This window comes from Cyprinodon tularosa, unplaced genomic scaffold (assembly GCF_016077235.1).
Source record: "Cyprinodon tularosa strain WSP-4 unplaced genomic scaffold, ASM1607723v1 ctg1149, whole genome shotgun sequence".
NCBI classification, from domain to species: Eukaryota; Metazoa; Chordata; class Actinopteri; order Cyprinodontiformes; family Cyprinodontidae; genus Cyprinodon; species Cyprinodon tularosa.
In genome coordinates, this window is record NW_024037947.1 from 90,504 (window position 1) to 115,415 (window position 24,912).

Consider the following 24,912-nt stretch of genomic DNA (forward strand, 5'->3'; position numbering starts at 1 on the left):
TTAGAACTTTATCACTTTAGAACTTTATCGCTCTAGAGCTTTATCACTTTAGAAATTTATCACTTTAGAACTTTATCCTTTAGAACTTTATCGCTCTAGAGCTTTATCAATTTAGAAATTTATCACTTTAGAACTTTATCCTTTAGAACTTTATCGCTCTAGAACTTTATCCTTTAGAATTTTATCCATCTAGAGCTTCATCCCTTTCGAACCAAATCACTTTAGAACTTTATCCTTTAGAACTTTATCGCTCTAGAACTTTATCCCTCTAGAGCTTTATCACTTTAGAAGTTTATCCCTCCAGAACTTTATCCTTTAGAACTTTATCACTTTAGAACTTTATCGCTCTAGAGCTTTATCACTTTAGAAGTTTATCCCTCCAGAACTTTATCCTTTAGAACTTTATCGCTCTAGAGCTTTATCACTTTAGAAATTTATCACTTTAGAACTTTATCCTTTAGAACTTTATCGCTCTAGAGCTTTATCACTTTAGAAATTTATCACTTTAGAACTTTATCCTTTAGAACTTTATCGCTCTAGAACTTTATCCTTTAGAACTTTATCCTTTAGAATTTTATCCATCTAGAGCTTCATCCCTTTCGAACCAAATCACTTTAGAACTTTATCCTTTAGAACTTTATCGCTCTAGAACTTTATCCCTCTAGAGCTTTATCACTTTAGAAGTTTATCCCTCCAGAACTTTATCCTTTAGAACTTTATCACTTTAGAACTTTATCGCTCTAGAGCTTTATCACTTTAGAAATTTATCACTTTAGAACTTTATCCTTTAGAACTTTATCGCTCTAGAGCTTTATCAATTTAGAAATTTATCACTTTAGAACTTTATCCTTTAGAACTTTATCGCTCTAGAACTTTATCCTTTAGAACTTTATCGCTCTAGAACTTTATCTCTTTAGAACTTTATCGCTGTAGAATTTTATCACTTTAGAATTTTATCCATCTAGAGCTTCATCCCTTTCGAACCAAATCACTTTAGAACTTTATCCTTTAGAACTTTATCGCTCTAGAACTTTATCCCTCTAGAGCTTTATCACTTTAGAAGTTTATCCCTCCAGAACTTTATCCTTTAGAACTTTATCACTTTAGAACTTTATCGCTCTAGAGCTTTATCACTTTAGAAGTTTATCCCTCCAGAACTTTATCCTTTAGAACTTTATCGCTCTAGAGCTTTATCACTTTAGAAATTTATCACTTTAGAACTTTATCCTTTAGAACTTTATCGCTCTAGAGCTTTATCACTTTAGAAATTTATCACTTTAGAACTTTATCCTTTAGAACTTTATCGCTCTAGAACTTTATCCTTTAGAACTTTATCCTTTAGAATTTTATCCATCTAGAGCTTCATCCCTTTCGAACCAAATCACTTTAGAACTTTATCCTTTAGAACTTTATCGCTCTAGAACTTTATCCCTCTAGAGCTTTATCACTTTAGAAGTTTATCCCTCCAGAACTTTATCCTTTAGAACTTTATCACTTTAGAAATTTATCACTTTAGAACTTTATCCTTTAGAACTTTATCGCTCTAGAACTTTATCCTTTAGAACTTTATCGCTCTAGAACTTTATCCCTCTAGAGCTTTATCACTTTAGAACTTTATCCCTCTAGAGCTTTATCACTTTAGAACTTTATCCCTCCAGAACTTTATCCTTTAGAACTTTATCGCTCTAGAACTTTATCTCTTTAGAGCTTTATCCTTTAGAACTTTATCGCTCTAGAACTTTATCTCTTTAGAGCTTCATCCCTTTCGAACCAAATCACTTTAGAACTTTATCCTTTAGAACTTTATCGCTCTAGAGCTTTATCAATTTAGAAATTTATCACTTTAGAACTTTATCCTTTAGAACTTTATCGCTCTAGAACTTTATCCTTTAGAATTTTATCCATCTAGAGCTTCATCCCTTTCGAACCAAATCACTTTAGAACTTTATCCTTTAGAACTTTATCGCTCTAGAACTTTATCCCTCTAGAGCTTTATCACTTTAGAAGTTTATCCCTCCAGAACTTTATCCTTTAGAACTTTATCACTTTAGAACTTTATCGCTCTATAGCTTTATCACTTTAGAAGTTTATCCCTCCAGAACTTTATCCTTTAGAACTTTATCGCTCTAGAGCTTTATCACTTTAGAAATTTATCACTTTAGAACTTTATCCTTTAGAACTTTATCGCTCTAGAGCTTTATCACTTTAGAAATTTATCACTTTAGAACTTTATCCTTTAGAACTTTATCGCTCTAGAACTTTATCCTTTAGAACTTTATCCTTTAGAATTTTATCCATCTAGAGCTTCATCCCTTTCGAACCAAATCACTTTAGAACTTTATCCTTTAGAACTTTATCGCTCTAGAACTTTATCCCTCTAGAGCTTTATCACTTTAGAAGTTTATCCCTCCAGAACTTTATCCTTTAGAACTTTATCACTTTAGAAATTTATCACTTTAGAACTTTATCCTTTAGAACTTTATCGCTCTAGAACTTTATCCTTTAGAACTTTATCGCTCTAGAACTTTATCCCTCTAGAGCTTTATCACTTTAGAACTTTATCCCTCTAGAGCTTTATCACTTTAGAACTTTATCCCTCCAGAACTTTATCCTTTAGAACTTTATCGCTCTAGAACTTTATCTCTTTAGAGCTTTATCCTTTAGAACTTTATCGCTCTAGAACTTTATCTCTTTAGAGCTTCATCCCTTTCGAACCAAATCACTTTAGAACTTTTCTGACATGCTTTTCCTCCTGGAAGCTCTGAGGCTTTCTGTTGACCATCCTTGTGTCCAGTGGTTCTGGCTGACATCAGAGCTGCATTCGGACCTTTTGTTTGGTTTCAAAGTTTGGTTCAGCTGCTGCAAGAGGAAGATGGGGAAGATGTTTATTGGTCAAAGAAAAACCAGAAGTGAAAGCTGCTTGTTTGAGCAGCGCAGTCAGAGAGCCTGTTTCCATTTCGGTTTGCAGTTGTTGGTTTCGTGGTCCATGGGGCCTTCCCCTGTAGCCAGACCCTGTTTCTCTGGATCCGTGCCTCACACAGACTCCTCCGCACAGTTCAGCTCCTACACCAGCAACACCACAAACAGAGGGACCGGCTGCAGGGGGCCGTCCCCTGGCAGAGCATGGCAGGAACTCTGCGTGATATTTCCTGTGCTTCCTACCTGTACCAGTGAAGAAGCTGACGAGCAGCTAGCAGGTAGTTCCCAACCGCCGCATTAAGAAACCTGCTCAGCTGTACGGTGGAGTTCATGGTGCCAAAGTTCAGGCCTGCAAAAGAAGAACATCCACAGCTGCTGGTTGTTCTCGTCCCACTTCTCCATTTCATGATACATACGTAAGTGTAAAGAAAACATTTTAGGATATTTTTTCTTTCCTAATTTTAGCTCAGCTGATGCTGACGGGCAGCAGGTCTTTACTTTTAGACCAAAGGAGGAACTCTGTGATGCCAGATGTTACGCAACGAAGGTTCAGCTCAGATCCTGGATCAAACCACTGAACTGGGATGGAAGCTCTCCTCCTGCTCCTCCACCTCGTCCTCCTCCTCCTGCTCCTCCTCCTCCTCCTCCACCTCCTCCTCCACCTCCTCCTCCTCCTCCTCCTGCTCCTCCTCCTCCTCCTTAATGCTGAACTGGAAGAGAAGCTCTCCTCCTCCTCCTCCTCCTCCTCCTTAATGCTGAACTGGGAGAGAAGGGCGTGTTCAGAAGCTGCAGGCCAGTTCTGCTAATTGAGGTCAGAATTGACTGTATTCATGGAATGGTGGTTTTACTGGAACTGGGCTGAATTGGACCAGAACCAGAACCAAACCAGTCCAGTTAACTGGGAACCAGAGTGTAGCTCTCAGTAACGGTTTTGAACTGGGCCTGTGGCTCCAGCTCTCTGCTCTCCTTCTCCTAATTACCGGAATAAAAAGCTGCAGAAACAGAAATGCTCCCGTTAACATTTACTGCTGTTCATGTTTCTGACCAATGAAAATCTCCCAGTTAGCAGATGATGCGAAACAAGTTCCTGTAAATAAAACAGCAAAGTTCTCCAAGACCTCAGGACTGACATTAAATATTAAGAATGTAAAGTTTTAGCAGTAAAACAGTAAACTGTAAAAAATATCTCCTCAAAAACACGATTAATTATCTCAGTATAAAACATCCCTAAATCCCAGAGAAGCAGAGATCCAAACATCCCTCAGAAGATGGAAGCGTAACTCTGCTGTCGCTCAGGGATCCATCCATGCAGGCAGAGATTAGCAGCAACTTCTCTAATGTTCACTGGTTCCCAGTTTGATCAAATCATCTGGAAGAACAAGCCTGAAGAGTTAAAAGATGTTTTCTCTCAACTCAGCTGAAGGAGCTCTGATTTCCTGACCTTAACTTTATAGACCAAATCATCAAAAAGACCTGGACCAAGTCCTGTAAAGCTGAAAGGATTCCCTATTGGACCATCTGCCACCTCATCCGTTCGCTGCCGTCTCCTCCCAGTCTGGCTGTTTCTGACCTTCCAGGGAACTGAAGCCGTTTCCATGAACAGACTCTGTCATGATGGAATCCAACCTGTAAACAGAACTTTTCGCCTCTCAGCTGTTTTCTAAGGAACGACTTGAACGTCTTTCATAAAAGCCAAACATTTTCTACAGAACTGGTTTCTCGAGCATTTAAAACCAGTAATTGCTCTGATGAAGGCAAATGGCTGAGAAGTTTATAGAAAAACAGGACATAGATAATTCTAGAGAAGATTCTGAAACAGTGATTGTTCCCCTCAGTGTCACAGTGCGAGCTAACATTTACCTGGACGACATCGTCGTGGCTAATCTATAGCTGAAAGGAAGTGAACTGATCAGGAAGGAGGGCTTTGTGGCTGGATAGACTTAGACAAACTTTATTGACATCTTGTTGCCTTCAGCTTCCAACAGTGAAACGAACATTTCCGTTTATAAAGTGGAAAATGCAGTTAAACACTCTGTTGTGTTCTATGTAAAGGGAAAATGGAGAATCAGCCTCATTGGTAGTGCAAATATGATGTTTTGAAGTGTGATGCAGAGACTAGATTATGGTTTCAGCAGTGTCTCATGGCAGTGGGGGGTGGGGGGGTGTGTGTGTGTGTGTGTGTGGGGGGGGGAGCTGTTGCAGAACCTGCTGGACGAACAGTGATGCTGTGAAGCCTCTTTCCAGAGGGCAGCCATTGGTCCATGGCTGGTGATGTCACGCGTTCGGGATGCCCTCTGGAGTCTGTTGGAAATGCCCCCCCCCCACCATGCTGGTTCAGCTGGTGCTGAACTGGAGAGCTCCTTCAGTGACAGACCGCCAACCCCAACCACAGATCCTTCCTCCCAGCAGCTGGAAGACTCTAGAACCACCACTGTTCCCATCAACCTCAACCAGTTCTTCCATTCATGCTGATTCTGCTCAGTTTCTACCTTAGTCAGTTAAATAACCTGCTGCTGTCATTCTGCACATCTCTGATGTTGCTGCTATTTTCAAATATCCATCACTGTAAAAATGTCCACAGCTGCATATTGGTTATTTATTCTCCAGTTTTATATTGTTAAAACACTTTACAGGATTTTATTTATTTTCAAACTCTACTGCTTATTCTGTTACTTTTATACACTTTTTAAGGTCCTCGTTGTGTGACCACTTCTGCTGTAATGCTGCTGTAATCCCAGTTTTTTCATTGTGGGACAATAAAGGGATTTTCTTTCATGATTCAGAACATAGATCCCAGTACTCAGACAGACACTCAAAAAGTGTTTATTTAAAACAAACAGATCTGTGGTAGCAGCAGCTAGGGCATCAGAGGAGAGAGGGAACGCAGGTTAGAGCTAACGGAGGAAGATTATGAATGTGAGTCACTAACCTACCCAGAGAACGAGGTAGGATCCAGCCAGTGGGCGTCCAATGGGATGCCACCCGGATGCTGCAGACCCAGAGAACAAGCAGGAGCCTGGAGCAGGTCAGGTAAACAGATCAGAAAAGGAACAGCCAGGCTCAGTGGCTGAGAGGCAGAACAGGTCAGGATCAGAAAATCAGAAACGCCAAGGAACTCTAAACACTCTCACTCAAGAGAACAAGAATGATCTAGCCCTGATGACTGGGAGCAAGCAGCTTAAATAGAGGCAGGAGCAGGTGGATCACATGAGCAGTTATTATGTGTTTTGAATTTCTAAATGCAAAGTGGGCGGGGTTTTGAGGGTGTGATGACAAAGCTGCACGACGCTGCAGAAAACAGAACAAGGAAGATGGCAGCAACTATTGAACACCAGCATGATGCACGGTGGCGGCAGCAGCTTTAAACGAGCGCTCCATTGCGAGCTAAAAGTTTTCTTTTCTGTTGCTGTTCTTCCATAAAAGTACGTTTTAAGATCATTTGAGGCGAGAATATTATACTTTAAAGCGTCACTATATGGTCTTTTTACCAATTTAATGTTTAATTAAAAAAAAAAAATTCCCAAGTTGAGAGAACTGCAGCAACCAGCGGAGCTCCGAGGCTAACGGCAGCCAGGGCTAACGGCAGCCAGGGCTAACGGCAGCTAGGGCTAACGGCAGCCAGGGCTAACGGCAGCTAGGGCTAACGGCAGCCAGGGCTAACAGCAGCTAGGGCTAACGGCAGCCAGGGCTAACGGCAGCCAGGGCTAACGGCAGCCAGGGCTAACGGCAGCTAGGGCTAACGGCAGCCAGGGCTAACGGCAGCCAGGGCTAATGGCAGCCAGGGCTAACGGCAGCCAGGGCTAACGGCAGCTAGGGCTAACGGCAGCCAGGGCTAATGGCAGCCAGGGCTAATGGCAGCCAGGGCTAATGGCAGCCAGGGCTAACGGCAGCCAGGGCTAACCGCAGCCCGTCTGCAGCGGCCCGTCTGCAGCGGCCCGTCTGCAGCGGCCCGTCTGCAGCAGCCCGTCTGCAGTGGCCCTCTCTCAGCATGGCCGTGTGTGAAGGCCCGCTGGCTCTGATGGAGATTTTTCACTCAGCTTTGGAATCAGTTCTGGAAGGATCAGACTTTGGGTTTTTGTTGAAACGTGAGCAGGAAGAGGCTCTAAACTTGTTCATTTTTAAGAAGGACGTATTCGCCGTTTTATTGTCAGGCTGTTTGTTTCCACCCCCCCACCAGCTTCCTGTGGCGCTTCCTACGTCACAGTCAGCGGCTCTCATTGGTCAGAGCGTTGGCCAATAGGCACAGACATGGTTTGAAAGACAACGGGTTGATCTCATCAACAATCTTCCAATGTCTTGTTCATCGGGGCCAGACTAGATTACACATTTAATCTCACATTTAGTCTGGATTATCAGGCTATAATCCAAATTTACCATCAATGAAACTGATTGAAATCCTATATTAACCATATTAAGTCCCTGATTGAGCTTGAAGTTGTGTTTTCTATGTTGTTATGAATTAGAAACTGTCCATAAAGTCTTGATTGAAAGGATAAAAACTCCTCAGGTTTAGCAGAGACCAGGTCGTTTATTCAGAGGAAGAAGATAAATGTTAGTGATGGTTCCCATCCTCACATCATTTCTGTTAAAGCTTGTTTTTTTTCACCAGCTGCTGCTGTGGTTCCTGTTACTGAGAATGAAAGCTGGTTCAGCTGCAGCTGCCTTCATTTCTCGTTATTTTACCAAACAAGCTTTAATTAACCTTAAAAAATAAACACAGTTTACGTCTATTTTAAAAATACAATCACTGTTTAATCTGTTCTATGTCACTGTTTGAAAGCAAACACGAAGGATGACGGTTGCAAAGGTCCAATGCTCTCACAGTGCCAGGAAGGGGCGGGGCTTGTGCTGGAGCAGGAATGGCCCCTCCCACTTCTACGCACAATACTCTGCAAACACAAACAGTTTGGATAAATAAAGCAGGAGGTTAGCATCCAGACCAGGATGAATCTGAAGATAATAACCTTTGTGGTGCGGCAGTCGGACGCTCTGCTTCAGGTTATGGCAAGCTGAGTTCCTGAGAAAAGCTGTCACCACCTCAGACGCCGAGTCCTTCTGCCGTACTTCAGGTCAGAGCACAGAAAACGGATCCATTAAGCCATCAGACAGAACGACGGATGGAACCAACCAGACCAGAGAAGCGCCCCTTAACGATAATCCTACAGACGTCTTACCATACAGCATGAACCTGTTGAGGGAGTCTACGGAGTCGGCCTCTGTCTGCGGCGGTTCCACTTCCTGGAAGATTATGCAGTCGCGGCAGTTGGCCCACGCACCGTTCCAGAGCAGGTTCCTTCGCTGAGGCCTCCCTGGATTAACAGCAGAGATACTCTGATGGTTCCTTCATTAACGGCTAAATAATTAAGATCGTTTCTCAGTGGGAAGATTTATTTTAATGAACCGAGGAGAAAATCTACCAGATTTAGTCTCGATCCTCAGCCCAGTTTACAGAGACAGACTACAGACCAGGACACCACTACCTCCATCCCTACCACCCTTAGAGGGAGACCAGATCCACATACGTCTCCCTCCGTGCCTCATCACACACACAGACCATTTCATGGTGCATCACGCTGCCTGTGTCCTTCCAAGTAGAAATCCTCCTCCTTCCTTCTCTTCATACCTCAGCCTAAATAAAGGAAATGATTCAATATAAACTACAGTGAAGCTAAAATGGGGGAACTTCCTGTGGAACACAGGATAAGGAAATGACCTTATGTTTGCTGCAAAGATGAACTTATTACTAACATGATGTAATAAAGTTAATAAGCAACAGAAAGCAACAACCAGACAAAGGCCTTTCCCTTTCAGCCCTCCGTAATATTCTGAAGAAGGGAACTGATGAAGTTCTCATGGAAATTTGTTTTTCTTTTCCTGTTTCCCTTTTTTTTTCTCAGATTACCTTCAGGCAGTGAAATCAGCTGCTCTAACCCAGGAAGAACCACTGATATAGGTGATGGATGGGAGCAGGCGGTGCTTCTCTTACCTTCCAGCAGCAGGTCATCCCTGCCAGGCTGGATGTAATAGGTCCAGTTCTATTTAATGCAGGCCTCTCCCCTGAAACAACAAAGGAGCATAAAACCAGACCCATGGTATTGACAGGAAGTGAAATTTAAGGGTTAGTATTACACATGCATCATTTTCCTCGGGTTTCATAAGCTTTGCTTCCTTTCTGAATGAAGGACCTTCGCCCCCCTGTGGTTTCCGTGTTGCTATGATGCAGATTTCCACACATGAAAGCTTCATTTTCCTTTTCAGCTTTCCTGTAAAGACGATACCTTCAGTTTAACCTCACACCGAGCCTGGTTCTGGTTCTGGTTCTGACTGGGGGGTCAGATGAGGAGAATTGGACCAGGAAGCAGAGTCGTAGTTTAACAGACCTCTCTGCAGCTTCTCTACTGTTACCCACTCTTTACTCCATCCAGACCCCATCCTGCCCACGACCAAAATCTAATAAATTAGCAAATATTCCCAAAGGAGTAAATCAAGATAAGCTTATTAATAAGCTTATTAAAATATAAATAACTCCAATTGGGGAAAAGTCTGCTAGTTAATGACTTGATTTGTGATAATCACATTGACTTGTGTTGCCTTACAGAAACCTGGCTGCAGCAAGAGGATTATGTGAGCATAAATGAGGTTGATGGGGTTGCTAGTTCTCTGCGTACTGCCTTAGACAACGCAGCTCCTTTGAAAATGAAAACCGTTAAAGATAGAAAGCTTGCTCCTTGGTTTAATGCAGAGCTGCGTACCTTGAAGCAAAATGCTAGGAAACTGGAGAGAAAATATCGCTCCACAGGCCTGCGGGAGTCCTTCCTAGTCTGGAAAAATGGTTTACTGCTGTATAAGAGGACCCTTTGTAAAGCAAGAGCAGCATACTTCTCCTCATTAATAGAGGAGAATAAGAATAACCCTAGATTTCTTTTTAATCCAGTTGCCAAACTCACCCAGAGCCATAGCTCTGTTGAACCGTCCATTCCACCTGCTCTTAGCAGCAATGATTTTATGGGATTCTTTATAAATAAGTGAAAAAGTGAAAAAAGTGAAAAGCCCTTTGGGAAACTCCTCCAACTCCCATTGTCATTGTGACACAGCACACACAAGTGAACACTGCACACCATGAAATTGCATTTATGCCTCACCCGTGCAAGGGGGCAGCCCTCAATGGCGCCCCAAGGGAGCAGTGTGGCGGGACGGTACCATGCTCAGGGTACCGTCATGGAGGAGGATGGGGGAGAGCGCTGGTTAATAAGATTGATCTTATTAAAAATAAGATCATAAGCACTCCTCTATCTGCAATTGGTTTGTCTCTGGAGGGGGGGGTTTGGGCAGCATCTGAGGTAGTCATAGAAGTCATAGAATCTGAACCGGGTTTAGACTGCTTTGATCCAGTTGAACTTTCAGAGTTAGCAAAACTATTGTCTTCATCTAAGCCTTCAACTTGGATGTCTTTGCCTAAGAAACCGTCTCTTGACCCAGATGACTTGGTCAATTATAGACCTATATCCAATCTTCCTTTCTTATCTAAAATTCTTGAGAAAGTAGTTGCCAAACAAGTGTGCGATCACTTCCACCATGATGAACTTTTTGAAGAGTTTCAGTCTGGCTTTAGAGCTCATCATAGCACTGAAACAGCTCTGGTGAAAGTCACTAATGATATTCTCATGGCCTCAGATAATGGACTTGTATCTGTGCTCGTCCTGTTGGATCTCAGTGCTGCATTTGATCCAGTTGACCATAATATTCTTTTAGAAAGACTTGAATATTTTGTTAGAATAAAAGAAACAGCTCTAGACTGGTTTAAATCTGATCTATCTGATCGAATTCAGTTTGTTCATGTTAATGATAGATCTTCCTCATGCTCAAAGGTTACCTTTGGAGTACCACAGGGATCAGTGCTAGGACCAATTCTCTTTACTTTATACATGCTCCCAATTGGTAGAGTTATTAGACAGCATGGGATTAATTTCCACTGTTATGCTGATGATACCCAGCTATATCTGTCTATAATCCAGATGAAGCTAACCCATTACATAGATTACAGGCATGTCTGAAGACAGAAAAACCTGGATGACTCTTAACTTTCTGCTTCTGAATGCAGACAAAACAGAAGTTATAGTCTTTGGACCAGAGTCTCTGAAAAAGAAGCTGATTAGTCAGTCACTTCATTTGGATGGGATTAAACTGATTTCAGATAATAAAGTGAAAAATCTTGGTGTTGTTTTTGATCAGGACCTGTCATTTAAATCCCAGATCAAAGAGGTTTCTAGAATTTCCTTCTTTCATCTGAGGAATATTGCAAAGCCCCGAAGCGCGTGTTGAGGCGTGATTCATTTAGGGGAGGGGCCAAAATTCATGACGTCCAAGGCCTCGCTACCGTGATACCACGTGACCGCTTCGCGAAGTGGTTCGAGTTTTGACAGGCATCTAAACAGGAATATGCTACATTTTGGGATTATAGGCACTTGTGGGGACCAAGGGCTGGAGGAAATGTTGTCTTCTTGGGTTGAGGGTTAGACTTTGGACTTATGTCAGGGTTAGTTATGTGTTGGTGATGGTTAGCGTTAGGGAAATGAATAGAAGTCAAAGGAAAGTCCCCATAAGGATACTGTGACACAATCTGTGTGTAGCTGTATACATTAAAACTTGTGTTGCTGTTTCATGCCTCACATCCGCATGTATCCAGTAAAGACCAGAGTGCTGTTGGCTGTGGCCTCTATGGTGAAGACCATGTTGTCAAACATGGTGAACTTGCTGATATCCACCTGCCGCTGGCTGACAGCCGCCTGGAAGAACCATTTCCCCAGATACTAAAACAGAAACACAGACAGCAGCAGCGTGGGGGGGCGGCACACACCACAACAGAAGATTATTAAAGATAGAAGCCAACAACTTGCAGCAAAGACCGTTTTATGGAAAGAACAGAGGTGGAAAGTTCCCCTCTGAGGTAACATATGTCAGTAAATATCAGTGAGAGGCTCCAGTTAGTGGATCCTAGCTGGTCTCATTCGGTTCTCACCTGGTGCTGATCGACAGAGCTCACAGGCAGCTGCTCAGGATGCATGCAGGGAGCAAAAATCGGATAAACCAGGGAGGAAAGATGCAGAAAATATGACAAAGCTTCAGCTAACATGGCTGCAGAGGGAAGCGCTATGTTCTGGTTGCCAGGACGCCTGAGGACACTTTCTGACTTTATGCAACGTTGGAGCAGGTAAATTAAACAGAGTGGGTGTGGGTAATTCATTAACCACTATTGTGCTGTCAGGAATAACCACCATCTGGGGGGGAGAGGAGGTTCCATGCATCCTCTGATCAAAGACGGAAGGTTCCAGATTAAATCCTTTCAATTAAACTTTCACTAGATCCGATTAGCTGAATTAAAATCCACTTATAGAGAGAGGCTTCCTGAGTGAAGCGGGTTGATGTGGGAGGCTGTGGTTTATCTCACCGACAACAGCCAGCTTAAAGGAAAACATCAGCAGCCAGAAACAGGCGGTCAATAAGCTGCCAATCATTAACTACCATGTTTAAAGGTTCCCTTCGTCACACAGAAGAAACACGGTTTTATTTGCTCCGTTCCCCAAAAACAGTGATGATGAATAAATGAAACAATTAAAAGAGAAAAAGGTTTTCTGTCATTTTGACTTCCTATTAATTTAAACTGATATTATGTAAGTTTTTATCTTTAAAACATCTGGCACAGATCTGTGTGACTGGTTTGTGTCTGTGTGACTGGTTTGTGTCTGTGTGACTGGTTTTGGACCTGTTCACTTCCTGTTTGGATTAACTGAGTGTGCAGCTGTTCAGAGGATCTCCATCTGAAGTTAAGTTATTTTCTCTGTGATATCTCTGTATCTAAGTAACTCTAACTGACTACTTTAAAACATAGCACCTTCTGCTGCACTTTTCTACTGAGCACTTGTCAGTTACACACGGTTTTATTTCTGATAGCAAGGAGTAGCTAGCCTAGGCTAGCGCTAGCTTAGCATTGCTATGGCTTCTCTCTCTCCCTCCCTTGACTCTTTTCCAACTCTTCCTTCTTCCTCTCCTCTCTCCTGCTCTCTGTGTCAGATGTTCAGTTATTCCTCTGCCTCCTTTAGTGATAATGGGATGTGTAATAAGTGTAGTATTTTTGTAGCTTTGGAGGCGAGGGTGTCAGAGTTAGAATCCAGGCTTCAGGCTGTTGAAGTAGGCCCCCCACGTAGCTGTCCTCCAAAAGTGCCTGAGCAGCCAGGCGATTGGGTAACTGTACGCAGAAAGCGTAGTCGTGGATCTCTGCCCACTGGTCACCACCAACCCGTTCACGTTTCTAACCGGTTTTCCCCACTCAGTGACACACCCACTGAGAAGCCCACTCTGGTGATTGGCAGCTCCATAGTCAGAAACGTGGCATTAGAGACACCAGGGACCATAGTCAAATGTTTGCCGGGGGCCAGAACGGGCGACATCAAATCCTACCTGAAACTACTGGCTAAGGATAAGGTTAAATACAGTAAGATTGTTATTCACGCTGGTGGTAATGACACCCGGTTACGCCGATCGGAGGTCACTAAAATTAGTGTTGCTTCGGTGTGTAAGTTTGCCAAAAAAATGTCGGACTCCGTAATTTTCTCTGGTCCCCTCCCTGATCTGACCAGTGATGACATGTTTAGCCGCATGTCGTCATTCAACCGCTGGTTGTCTAGGTGGTGCCCTGAAAACAACGTGGGCTACATTAATAATTGGCAATCCTTTTGGGGAAAGCCTGGTCTGATTCGGAGAGACGGCATCCATCCCACTTTGGATGGTGCAGCTCTTCTTTCTAGGAATCTGGCCACATTTATTAGTCCTCCAAAACCCTGACCACCCAGGGTGCAGACCAGGAAGCAGAGTTGTAGTTTAACACACATCTCTGCAGCTTCTCTACTGTTACCCACTCTTTACTCCATCCAGACAGTGTCTTGCCCACGACCAAAATCTAATAAATTAGCAAAGATTCCCAAAGGAGTAAATCATGATAATCTAATTAAAATCAAAATAACTCAAATTGGGGAAAAAGTTAAAACAATTAAATGCGGTCTGTTTAACATAAGATCGCTTTCCTCTAAAAGTCTACTAGTTAATGACTTGATTTGTGATAATCACATTGACTTGTTTTGCCTTACAGAAACCTGGCTGCAGCAAGAGGATTATGTGAGCATAAATGAGGCAACTCCTTCAAGCTATTTAAATTTTCACATCCCCAGAAGTTCTGGGCGAGGAGGAGGAGTAGCAACAATCTTCCAGTCTGACTTACTGATTACTCCCAAAACAGTTAATACCTACAACTCTTTTGAACATTTAACCCTTAATTTCCCTGATCCAAATTTCAAGGCAAGAAAACCTCTTCTTTTTGTAACTTTGTATCGTCCACCAGGTCCTTACTCTGAATTTTTAGATGAGTTTTCAGAGTTCCTTTCTGATTTGGTATTAAATACTGACAGGGTCATCATAGTGGGAGATTTTAACATCCATGCTGACATTGAAGGCGATAGCTTAAGAGCAGCCTTTAATGCTATCTTAGACACTATTGGCTTTGTTCAAAATGTGAATAGTCCCACGCATTCTCATCTTCATACTTTGGATCTTGTGCTGACATACGGCATAGAATGTGAAGAAATAACAGTATTTCCTCACAACCCTGTCCTCTCTGACCACTTTCTAATAACCTTCAGGATTACTTTAACAGAGTTCTCCTCCCCCAAAAGAAGGTTCAATTTTAGTAGATCTTTATCAGATAGTGCAGTTATAAATTTTAAAGAATCTGCTTCACTTTCTCTCTCCTCTGTGTCACTGAGCAGTGCTGCAGAGTGCAAAAGTTTAGCTTATTCCCCTTCACAGGTTGATGATTTTGTTGATGGGGTTGCTAGTTCTCTGCGTATTGCCTTAGACAACGCAGCTCCTTTGAAAATGAAAACCGTTAAAAATAGAAAGCTTGCTCCTTGGTTTAATGCAGAGCTGCGTACTTTGAAGCAAAATGCTAGGAAACTGGAGAGAAAATATCGCTCCACAGGCCTGCGAGAGTCCTTCCTAGTCTGGAAAAATGGTTTACTGCTGTATAAGAGGACCCTTTGTAAAGCAAGAGCAGCATACTTCTCCTCATTAATAGAGGAGAATAAGAATAATCCTAGATTTCTTTTTAATACAGTTGCCAAACTCACCCAGAGCCATAGCTCTGTTGAACCGTCCATTCCACCTGCTCTTAGCAGCAATGACTTTATGGGATTCTTTATAAATAAGATTGATCTTATTAAAAATAAGATCATAAGCACTCCTCTATCCGCGATTGTACCTGAGGTAGTCATGGAATCTGAACTGGGTTTAGACTGCTTTGATCCAGTTGAACTCTCTGAATTAGCAAAATTATTGTCTTCATCTAAGCCTTCAACTTGTATGTTAGATCCAGTTCCAACCAGGTTATTTAAGGAGGTATTCCCTTTGATCTCCTCCTCCATTTTAGATGTGATTAATCTATCTCTGTTACAGGGATATGTACCTAAAGCTTTTAAGGTTGCTGTAATTAAACCTCTGCTTAAGAAACCGTCTCTTGACCCAGATGACTTGGTCAATTATAGACCTATATCCAATCTTCCTTTCTTATCCAAAATTCTTGAGAAAGTAGTTGCCAAACAAGTTTGCGATCACTTCCACCATAATGAACTTTTTGAAGAGTTTCAGTCTGGCTTTAGAGCTCATCATAGCACTGAAACAGCTCTGGTGAAAGTCACTAATGATATTCTCATGGCCTCAGATAATGGACTTGTATCTGTGCTCGTCCTGTTGGATCTTAGTGCTGCATTTGATACAGTTGACCATAATATTCTTTTAGAAAGACTTGAATATTTTGTTGGAATTAAAGGAACAGCACTAGACTGGTTTAAATCTTATCTATCTGATCGAATTCAGTTTGTTCATGTTAATGATAGATCTTCAACACGCTCAAAGGTTACCTGTGGAGTACCACAGGGATCAGTGCTAGGACCAATTCTCTTTACTTTATACATGCTCCCAATTGGTAGAATTATTAGACAGCATGGGATTAATTTCCACTGTTATGCTGATGATACCCAGCTATATCTGTCTATAAATCCAGATGAAGCTAACCCATTACATAGATTACAGGCATGTCTTGAAGACATAAAAACCTGGATGACTCTTAACTTTCTGCTTCTGAATGCAGACAAAACAGAAGTTATAGTCTTTGGACCAGAGTCTCTGAAAAAGAAACTGATTAGCCAGTCACTTCATTTGGATGGGATTAAACTGATTTCAGATAATAAAGTAAAAAATCTTGGTGTTGTTTTTGATCAGGACCTGTCATTTAAATCCCACATCAAAGAGGTTTCTAGAATTTCCTTCTTTCATCTGAGGAACATTGCAAAAATTAGAAATATCCTGTCCAGGGGTGATGCTGAGAAACTAGTCCATGCATTTGTTACTTCAAGGCTGGACTATTGTAATTCTTTACTATCAGGAAGTCCACAAACTGTAGTTAAAAGCCTTCAGCTGATCCAAAACGCTGCAGCCAGAGTTCTAATGAAAATTAAAAAGAGAGATCATATCTCGCCTATCCTGGCTTCTCTTCATTGGCTTCCTGTTAAATCAAGAATAGAATTTAAAATCCTCCTTCTCACATATAAAGCCTTAAATGGCCAAGCTCCATCTTATATCAGAGATCTGATTGTTCCTTATGTTCCTAACAGAGCACTTCGCTCTCAATCTGCAAGTTTACTAGTGGTTCCTAGAATTTCTAAAAGTAGAATGGGAGGCAGATCTTTTAGTTATCAGGCTCCTCTCCTGTGGAACCAACTACCAGTTTTAGTCCGTGAGGCAGACACCCTGTCTACTTTTAAGGCTAGGCTTAAAACTTTCCTTTTTGATAAAGCTTATAGTTAGAGTGGCTCAGGTTATCCTGAGCTATCTCTATAGTTATGCTGCTATAGGCTTAGACTTTTGGAGGACATAGGGACCCCCATTTCATCATTCTGCTTCATTCTCTCTCTGTTCTCCTATTCTGCAGAATCTGTTAGTTCAATCTCTAACCTTCTGCTCTCTCTGCTTTTCCTCAGAGTAGCTTTGCCTCGTCTGTTCCTGTTTGGCTGTGACGTCATCCTGGAAAGAAACATCAGCTGTGCTGCTTCTATCAACACCCTTGTTTATAGATGTTGGAGATCGGCCTGGTTTCCAGTGTGGTCCTGTTTCTCTGACCGTGACTGAGTGGATGTGCTTTCTTCGTCCTCTGGCATGGGAGCTGCCTTGGAGCTCGTCTGCCTGGCTGTGTGTTTCCTGGACGGGGCCGCCTTTTACAGCTGCTTTTTGTATCTCTGCTTCTGTCTCCTTGAACCCCAGTCGGCCTCGGCAGATGGCCGCTCACACTGAGCCTGGTTCTGCTGGAGGTTTCTTCCTGTTAAAAGGGAGTTTTTCCTCTCCACTGTCGCTACAAGCATGCTTAGTGTGGGGGATTGTATTTGAGTCAATGAGTCAATGCAATCAACTGGTTTTCCTTAGATAGAAAACTTTGTATCAATTTGATCTGGTTGAACTGTAAAGTGCCTTGAGATGACATGTGTTGTGAATTTGGCGCTATATAAATAAACTGAATTGAAAATTGAATTGACTGGTTTGTGTCTGTGGGACTGGTTTGTGTCTGTGGGACTGGTTTGTGTCTGTGTGACTGGTTTGTGTCTGTGTGACTGGTTTGTGTCTGTGTGACTGGTTTGTGTCTGTGGGACTGGTTTGTGTCTGTGTGACTGGTTTGTATTGCTGTGTGACTGGTTTGTGTTGCTGTGTGACTGGTTTGTGTCTGTGTGACTGGTTTGTGTTGCTGTGTGACTGGTTTGTGTCTGTGTGACTGGTTTGTGTCTGTGTGACTGGTTTGTGCCTGTGTGACTGGTTTGTGTCTGTGTGACTGGTTTGTGTCTGTGGGACTGGTTTGTGTCTGTGTGACTGGTTTGTATTGCTGTGTGACTGGTTTGTGTTGCTGTGTGACTGGTTTGTGTCTGTGTGACTGGTTTGTGTCTGTGTGACTGGTTTGTGTCTGTGTGACTGGTTTGTGTCTGTGGGACTGGTTTGTGTCTGTGTGACTGGTTTGTATTGCTGTGTGACTGGTTTGTGTTGCTGTGTGACTGGTTTGTGTCTGTGTGACTGGTTTGTGTCTGTGTGACTGGTTTGTGCCTGTGTGACTGGTTTGTGTCTGTGTGACTGGTTTGTGCTGCTGTGTGACTGGTTTGTGCTGCTGTGTGACTGGTTTGTGTTGCTGTGTGACTGGTTTGTGTTGCTGTGTGACTGGTTTGTATCGCTGTGTGACTGGTTTGTATTGCTGTGTGACTGGTTTGTATCGCTGTGTGACTGGTTTGTGTTGCTGTGTGACTGGTTTGTATCGCTGTGTGACTGGTTTGTATTGCTGTGTGACTGGTTTGTGCTGCTGTGGGACTGGTTTGTGCTGCTGTGTGACTGGTTTGTGTTGCTGTGTGACTGGTTTGTGCTGCTGTGTGACTGGTTTGTGCTGCTGTGTGACTGGTTTGTGTTGCTGTGTGACTGGTTTGTGCTGCTGTGGGACTGGTTTGTATCGCTGTGTGACTGGTTTGTATTGCTGTGTGACTGGTTTGTGTTGCTGTGGGACTGGTTTGTGTTGCTGTGGGACTGGTTTGTGTTGCTGTGTGACTGGTTTGTGCTGCTGTGTGACTGGTTTGTGCTGCTGTGTGACTGGTTTGTGTTGCTGTGTGACTGGTTTGTGCTGCTGTGGGACTGGTTTGTATCGCTGTGTGACTGGTTTGTATTGCTGTGTGACTGGTTTGTGTTGCTGTGGGACTGGTTTGTGTTGCTGTGGGACTGGTTTGTGTTGCTGTGTGACTGGTTTGTATCGCTGTGTGACTGGTTTGTATTGCTGTGTGACTGGTTTGTATCGCTGTGTGACTGGTTTGTGTTGCTGTGTGACTGGTTTGTATCGCTGTGTGACTGGTTTGTATTGCTGTGTGACTGGTTTGTGCTGCTGTGGGACTGGTTTGTGTTGCTGTGTGACTGGTTTGTGTTGCTGTGTGACTGGTTTGTGTTGCTGTGTGACTGGTTTGTGTTGCTGTGTGACTGGTTTGTGTTGCTGTGTGACTGGTTTGTGCTGCTGTGGGACTGGTTTGTGTTGCTGTGGGACTGGTTTGTGTTGCTGTGTGACTGGTTTGTGCTGCTGTGTGACTGGTTTGTGTTGCTGTGTGACTGGTTTGTATCGCTGTGTGACTGGTTTGTATTGCTGTGTGACTGGTTTGTATCGCTGTGTGACTTGTTTGTGTTGCTGTGTGACTGGTTTGTATCGCTGTGTGACTGGTTTGTATTGCTGTGTGACTGGTTTGTGCTGCTGTGGGACTGGTTTGTATCGCTGTGTGACTGGTTTGTATTGCTGTGTGACTGGTTTGTATTGCTGTGTGACTGGTTTGTGTTGCTGTGGGACTGGTTTGTGTTGCTGTGGGACTGGTTTGTATTGCTGTGTGACTGGTTTGTGCTGCTGTGGGACTGGTTTGTGTTGCTGTGGGACTGGTTTGTATTGCTGTGTGACTGGTTTGTGTTGCTGTGTGACTGGTTTGTGTTGCTTTGTGACTGGTTTGTGCTGCTGTGGGACTGGTTTGTGTTGCTGTGTGACTGGTTTGTGTCTCTGTGTGACTGGTTTTCGCTGCTGTGGGACTGGTTTGTGTCTCTGTTTGACTGGTTTGTGTTGCTGTGTGACTGGTTTGTGCTGCTGTGGGACTGGTTTGTGTCTCTGTTTGACTGGTTTGTGTTGCTGTGTGACTGGTTTGTGTCTCTGTGTGACTGGTTTGTATTGCTGTGTGACTGGTTTGTATTGCTGTGTGACTGGTTTGTATTGCTGTGTGACTGGTTTGTGTTGCTGTGGGACTGGTTTGTGTTGCTGTGTGACTGGTTTGTATTGCTGTGTGACTGGTTTGTATTGCTGTGTGACTGGTTTGTGTTGCTGTGGGACTGGTTTGTGTTGCTGTGGGACTGGTTTGTGTTGCTGTGGGACTGGTTTGTATTGCTGTGTGACTGGTTTGTGTTGCTGTGTGACTGGTTTGTGCTGCTGTGGGACTGGTTTGTGTTGCTGTGTGACTGGTTTTTGCTGCTGTGGGACTGGTTTGTGTCTCTGTTTGACTGGTTTGTGTTGCTGTGTGACTGGTTTGTGTCTCTGTGTGACTGGTTTGTATTGCTGTGTGACTGGTTTGTGCTGCTGTGTGACTGGTTTGTGTTGCTGTGTGACTGGTTTGTATGGCTGTGTGACTGGTTTGTGCTGCTGTGGGAGGGGTTTGTGTCTATGTGTGACTGGTTTGTGTTGCTGTGTGACTGGTTTGTGTTGCTGTGTGACTGGTTTGTGTCTCTGTGTGACTGGTTTGTGTTGCTGTGTGACTGGTTTGTGTCTGTGTGACTGGTTTGTGTCTGTGTGACTGGTTTGTGTCTGTGTCACTGGTTTGTGTTGCTGTGTGACTGGTTTGTATTGCTGTGTGACTGGTTTGTGTTGCTGTGGGACTGGTTTGTGTTGCTGTGTGACTGGTTTGTATTGCTGTGTGACTGGTTTGTATTGCTGTGTGACTGGTTTGTGTTGCTGTGGGACTGGTTTGTGTTGCTGTGGGACTGGTTTGTGTTGCTGTGGGACTGGTTTGTATTGCTGTGTGACTGGTTTGTGTTGCTGTGTGACTGGTTTGTGCTGCTGTGGGACTGGTTTGTGTTGCTGTGTGACTGGTTTTTGCTGCTGTGGGACTGGTTTGTGTCTCTGTTTGACTGGTTTGTGTTGCTGTGTGACTGGTTTGTGTCTCTGTGTGACTGGTTTGTATTGCTGTGTGACTGGTTTGTGCTGCTGTGTGACTGGTTTGTGTTGCTGTGTGACTGGTTTGTATGGCTGTGTGACTGGTTTGTGCTGCTGTGGGAGGGGTTTGTGTCTATGTGTGACTGGTTTGTGTTGCTGTGTGACTGGTTTGTGTTGCTGTGTGACTGGTTTGTGTCTCTGTGTGACTGGTTTGTGTTGCTGTGTGACTGGTTTGTGTCTGTGTGACTGGTTTGTGTCTGTGTGACTGGTTTGTGTCTGTGTGACTGGTTTGTGTTGCTGTGTGACTGGTTTGTGTCTGTGTGACTGGTTTGTATTGCTGTGTGACTGGTTTGTGTTTCTCTGTGACTGGTTTGTGCTGCTGTGTGACTGGTTTGTGCTGCTGTGTGACTGGTTTGTGTTGCTGTGTGACTGGTTTGTATCGCTGTGTGACTGGTTTGTATTGCTGTGTGACTGGTTTGTATCGCTGTGTGACTGGTTTGTGTTGCTGTGTGACTGGTTTGTATCGCTGTGTGACTGGTTTGTATTGCTGTGTGACTGGTTTGTATTGCTGTGTGACTGGTTTGTGCTGCTGTGGGACTAGTTTGTGTTGCTGTGTGACTGGTTTGTATTGCTGTGTGACTGGTTTGTGCTGCTCTGGGACGGGTTTGTGTCTATGTGTGACTGGTTTGTGTTGCTGTGTGACTGGTTTGTGCTGCTGTGGGACTGGTTTGTATTGCTGTGTGACTGGTTTGTGTTGTTGTGTGAGTGGTTTGTATTGCTTTGTGACTGGTTTGTATTGCTGTGTGACTGGTTTGTGCTGCTGTGGGACTGGTTTGTGTTGCTGTGTGACTGGTTTGTATTGCTGTGTGACTGGTTTGTATTGCTGTGTGACTGGTTTGTGTTGCTGTGGGACTGGTTTGTGTTGCTGTGTGACTGGTTTGTATTGCTGTGTGACTGGTTTGTGTTGCTGTGTGACTGGTTTGTGTTGCTGTGTGACTGGTTTGTGCTGCTGTGGGACTGGTTTGTGTTGCTGTGTGACTGGTTTGTATTGCTGTGTGACTGGTTTGTGTTGCTGTGTGACTGGTTTGTATTGCTGTGTGACTGGTTTGTGTTGCTGTGGGACTGGTTTGTGTCTCTGTTTGACTGGTTTGTGTTGCTGTGTGACTGGTTTGTGTCTCTGTGTGACTGGTTTGTGCTGCTGTGGGACTGGTTTGTGCTGCTGTGTGACTGGTTTGTGCTGCTGTGTGACTGGTTTGTATTGCTGTGTGACTGGTTTGTGTTGCTGTGTGACTGGTTTGTATTGCTCTGTGACTGGTTTGTGTTGCTGTGGGACTGGTTTGTGTCTCTGTTTGACTGGTTTGTGTTGCTGTGTGACTGGTTTGTGTCTCTGTGTGACTGGTTTGTGCTGCTGTGGGACTGGTTTGTGCTGCTGTGTGACTGGTTTGTGTTGCTGTATGACTGGTTTGTATTGCTGTGTGACTGGTTTGTGTTGCTGTGTGACTGGTTTGTGTTGCTGTGTGACTGGTTTGTGTCTCTGTGTGACTGGTTTGTGTCTCTGTGTGACTGGTTTGTGCTGCTGTGGGACTGGTTTGTGCTGCTGTCTGACTGGTTTGTGCTGCTGTGTGACTGGTTTGTATTGCTGTGTGACTGGTTTGTATTGCTGTGTGACTGGTTTGTGCTGCTGTGGGACTGGTTTGTGTCTCTGTTTGACTGGTTTGTGTTGCTGTGTGACTGGTTTGTGTCTCTGTGTGACTGGTTTGTGTTGCTGTGTGACTGGTTTGTATTGCTGTGTGACTGGTTTGTGCTGCTGTGGGACTGGTTTGTGTTGCTGTGTGACTGGTTTGTGTTGTTGTGTGACTGGTTTGTATTGCTGTGTGACTGGTTTGTGCTGCTGTGGGACGGGTTTGTGTCTATGTGTGACTGGTTTGTGCTGCTGTGGGACTGGTTTGTGTTGCTGTGTGACTGGTTTGTGCTGCTGTGGGACTGGTTTGTGTCTATGTGTGACTGGTTTGTGCTGCTGTGGGACTGGTTTGTATTGCTGTGTGACTGGTTTGTATTGCTGTGTGACTGGTTTGTGTTGTTGTGTGACTGGTTTGTATTGCTGTGTGACTGGTTTGTGCTGCTGTGGGACGGGTTTGTGTCTATGTGTGACTGGTTTGTGCTGCTGTGTGACTGGTTTGTGCTGCTGTGGGACTGGTTTGTATTGCTGTGTGACTGGTTTGTGTCTCTGTGTGACTGGTTTGCGCTGCTGTCAGTTTCTTGCTCACCTCCTGCGTCGTCATGGTAACGAGGTGTATGGCGGTGTGCGTTCAGAGCTCTCCACTGTGTTCTTAGTGAACCCTTCTTGATGTTTGGTTTTAAGTTTCTGGGTTTTTTGGTTGTTTGTCTTATTTCCTCTCAGATTCATGATCACACTTTATTCCTCCTCTGTAGTAAATAAACCATCTAACAGGGGTTACCGGGGGCAACGGGACGTTGCATCCAAGTTTCTGTTTCATTATTTGGATCTTCTCTGTTCTTCACACCTCTGTTTATTTACATCAGCTATAGTTCAAAGGTCAATTGAATTCCGTTTATTTATATAGCACCAAATTCACAACACATGTCATCTCAAGGCACTTTACAGTTCACCAGATCATCCAGTCAGATTGATTCAAAGTTTTCTATCTAAGGAAAACCAGCTGATTGCATCGACTCATTGACTCTTCAGCAATCCCTCACACTAAGCATGCTTGTAGCGACAGTGGAGAGGAAAAACTCCCTTTGAACAGGAAGAAACCTCCAGCAGAACCAGGCTCAGTGTGAGCGGCCATCTGCTGAGGCCCACTGGGGTTCAAGGAGACAGAAGCAGACATAGAAAAAGAAGCATAGATACAAAAGGCAACTGTCAACCAGCTCCACAGGCGGCCCCGTCCAGGAAACACACAGCCAGGCAGACGAGCTCCGAGCCAGCTCCCATGTCAGAGGATGAAGAGAGCACATCCAGTTAGTCACAGTCAGAGAAACAGGACTACACTGGAAAACAGGCCAAGCTCCAACATCTAGAAACAAAGGTGTTGATGGCAGCAGCACAGCTGATATTTCTCTCCAGGATGGAGTCACAGCCAAACAGGAACAGACCAGATGAAGCTACTATGAGAAAAAGCAGAGAGAGCAGAACGTTAGAGATTGAACTAACAGACACTGCAGAGTGGGAGAATAGAGATAGAATGAAGCAGAATGATGAAAAAGGGGTCCCTATGTCCTCCAGCAGTCTAAGCCTATAGCAGCAGAACTATAGAGATAGATCAGGATAACCTGAGCCACTCTAACTAGAAGCTTTATCAAAAAGGAAAGTTTTAAGCCTAGCCTTAAAAGTAGACAGGGTGTCTGCCTCACGGACTAAAACTGGTAGTTGGTTCCACAGGAGAGGAGCCTGATAACTAAAAGATCTGCCTCCCATTCTACTTTTAGAAATTCTAGGAACCACTAGTAAACCTGCAGATTGAGAGCGAAGTGCTCTGTTAGGAACATAAGGAACAATCAGATCTCTGATATCAGATGGAGCTTGGCCATTTAAGGCTTTATATGTGAGAAGGAGGATTTTATATTCTATTCTGGATTTAACAGGAAGCCAATGAAGAGAAGCCAGGATAGGAGAGATATGATCTCTCTTTTTAATTTCCATCAGAACTCTGGCTGCAGCATCTTGGATCAGCTGAAGGCTTTTAACTACAGTTTGTGGACTTCCTGATAGTAAAGGTCAGCACTGTTAACTTTAATTATCTAGACCAAAGGTCTTCAACAGGGGGTCCGCAACCACTAGGGGGTCCACAGAGGTCCTGCATGGGGGTCGTGAAAGTTTTGGTTGATTTTTTTTTTTTTTTTATATTTCCCCCTGTAATTTTTTCCACTAATTGAAAAGTCTTTAAATCCACATTAACATGAATCCAACAGACTGTAGTAAACAGATAAATGGAGACAGAAGATGTCTTTCAGTCATCAATGCTCACATTCAGAGACACACAGGAGCTCTTTAAGCTGGACACCGTTTCATTCACAACACCTGTCCCATCAACCAGGAATCAGGAATACTTTAATAATCCCAGGGAGGGATTACTTTAGTTACATTACTTGATCTGTAATAGAGTGAATATAGGACCAGTTTGATAGAACACTATTTCATACTATATATATAATCAGGGGGTTCCCGC

At 43.6% G+C, this 24,912-nt stretch overlaps 2 protein-coding genes across 2 annotated transcripts; both read right to left on the reverse strand.

The window, feature by feature from the left end:
• Positions 1-7,427: 7,427 nt before the first annotated feature.
• apom (apolipoprotein M) lies at positions 7,428-12,329 on the reverse strand. The gene is given in 6 exon segments (XM_038305143.1): positions 7,428-7,808; positions 7,884-7,982; positions 8,094-8,228; positions 8,906-8,976; positions 11,590-11,729; positions 11,939-12,329. Coding segments are annotated over 6 exon segments (684 nt in total). The 5' UTR covers positions 12,164-12,329; the 3' UTR covers positions 7,428-7,794.
• Positions 12,330-12,604: 275 nt separating this feature from the next.
• Positions 12,605-23,001, reverse strand: LOC119796588 (putative uncharacterized protein DDB_G0283527). The gene is made up of 3 exons (XM_038305215.1): positions 22,987-23,001; positions 18,925-19,098; positions 12,605-12,682 (listed from the first exon to the last, which is right to left on the reverse strand). The coding sequence occupies exons 1-3, from the start codon at positions 22,999-23,001 to the stop codon at positions 12,605-12,607; spliced, it is 267 nt and encodes an 88-aa protein (XP_038161143.1).
• Between the last annotated feature and the right edge of the window lie 1,911 nt (positions 23,002-24,912).

Excerpts from the sequence above, each read along its gene's own strand:
- LOC119796588 (XM_038305215.1), bottom strand. Across the intron at positions 12,683-18,924 it reads CAAACCAGTCCCACAGCAGC|GTCCAAAACCAGTCACACAG; the intron begins ACAAACCAGTCA and ends GGAAGTGAACAG.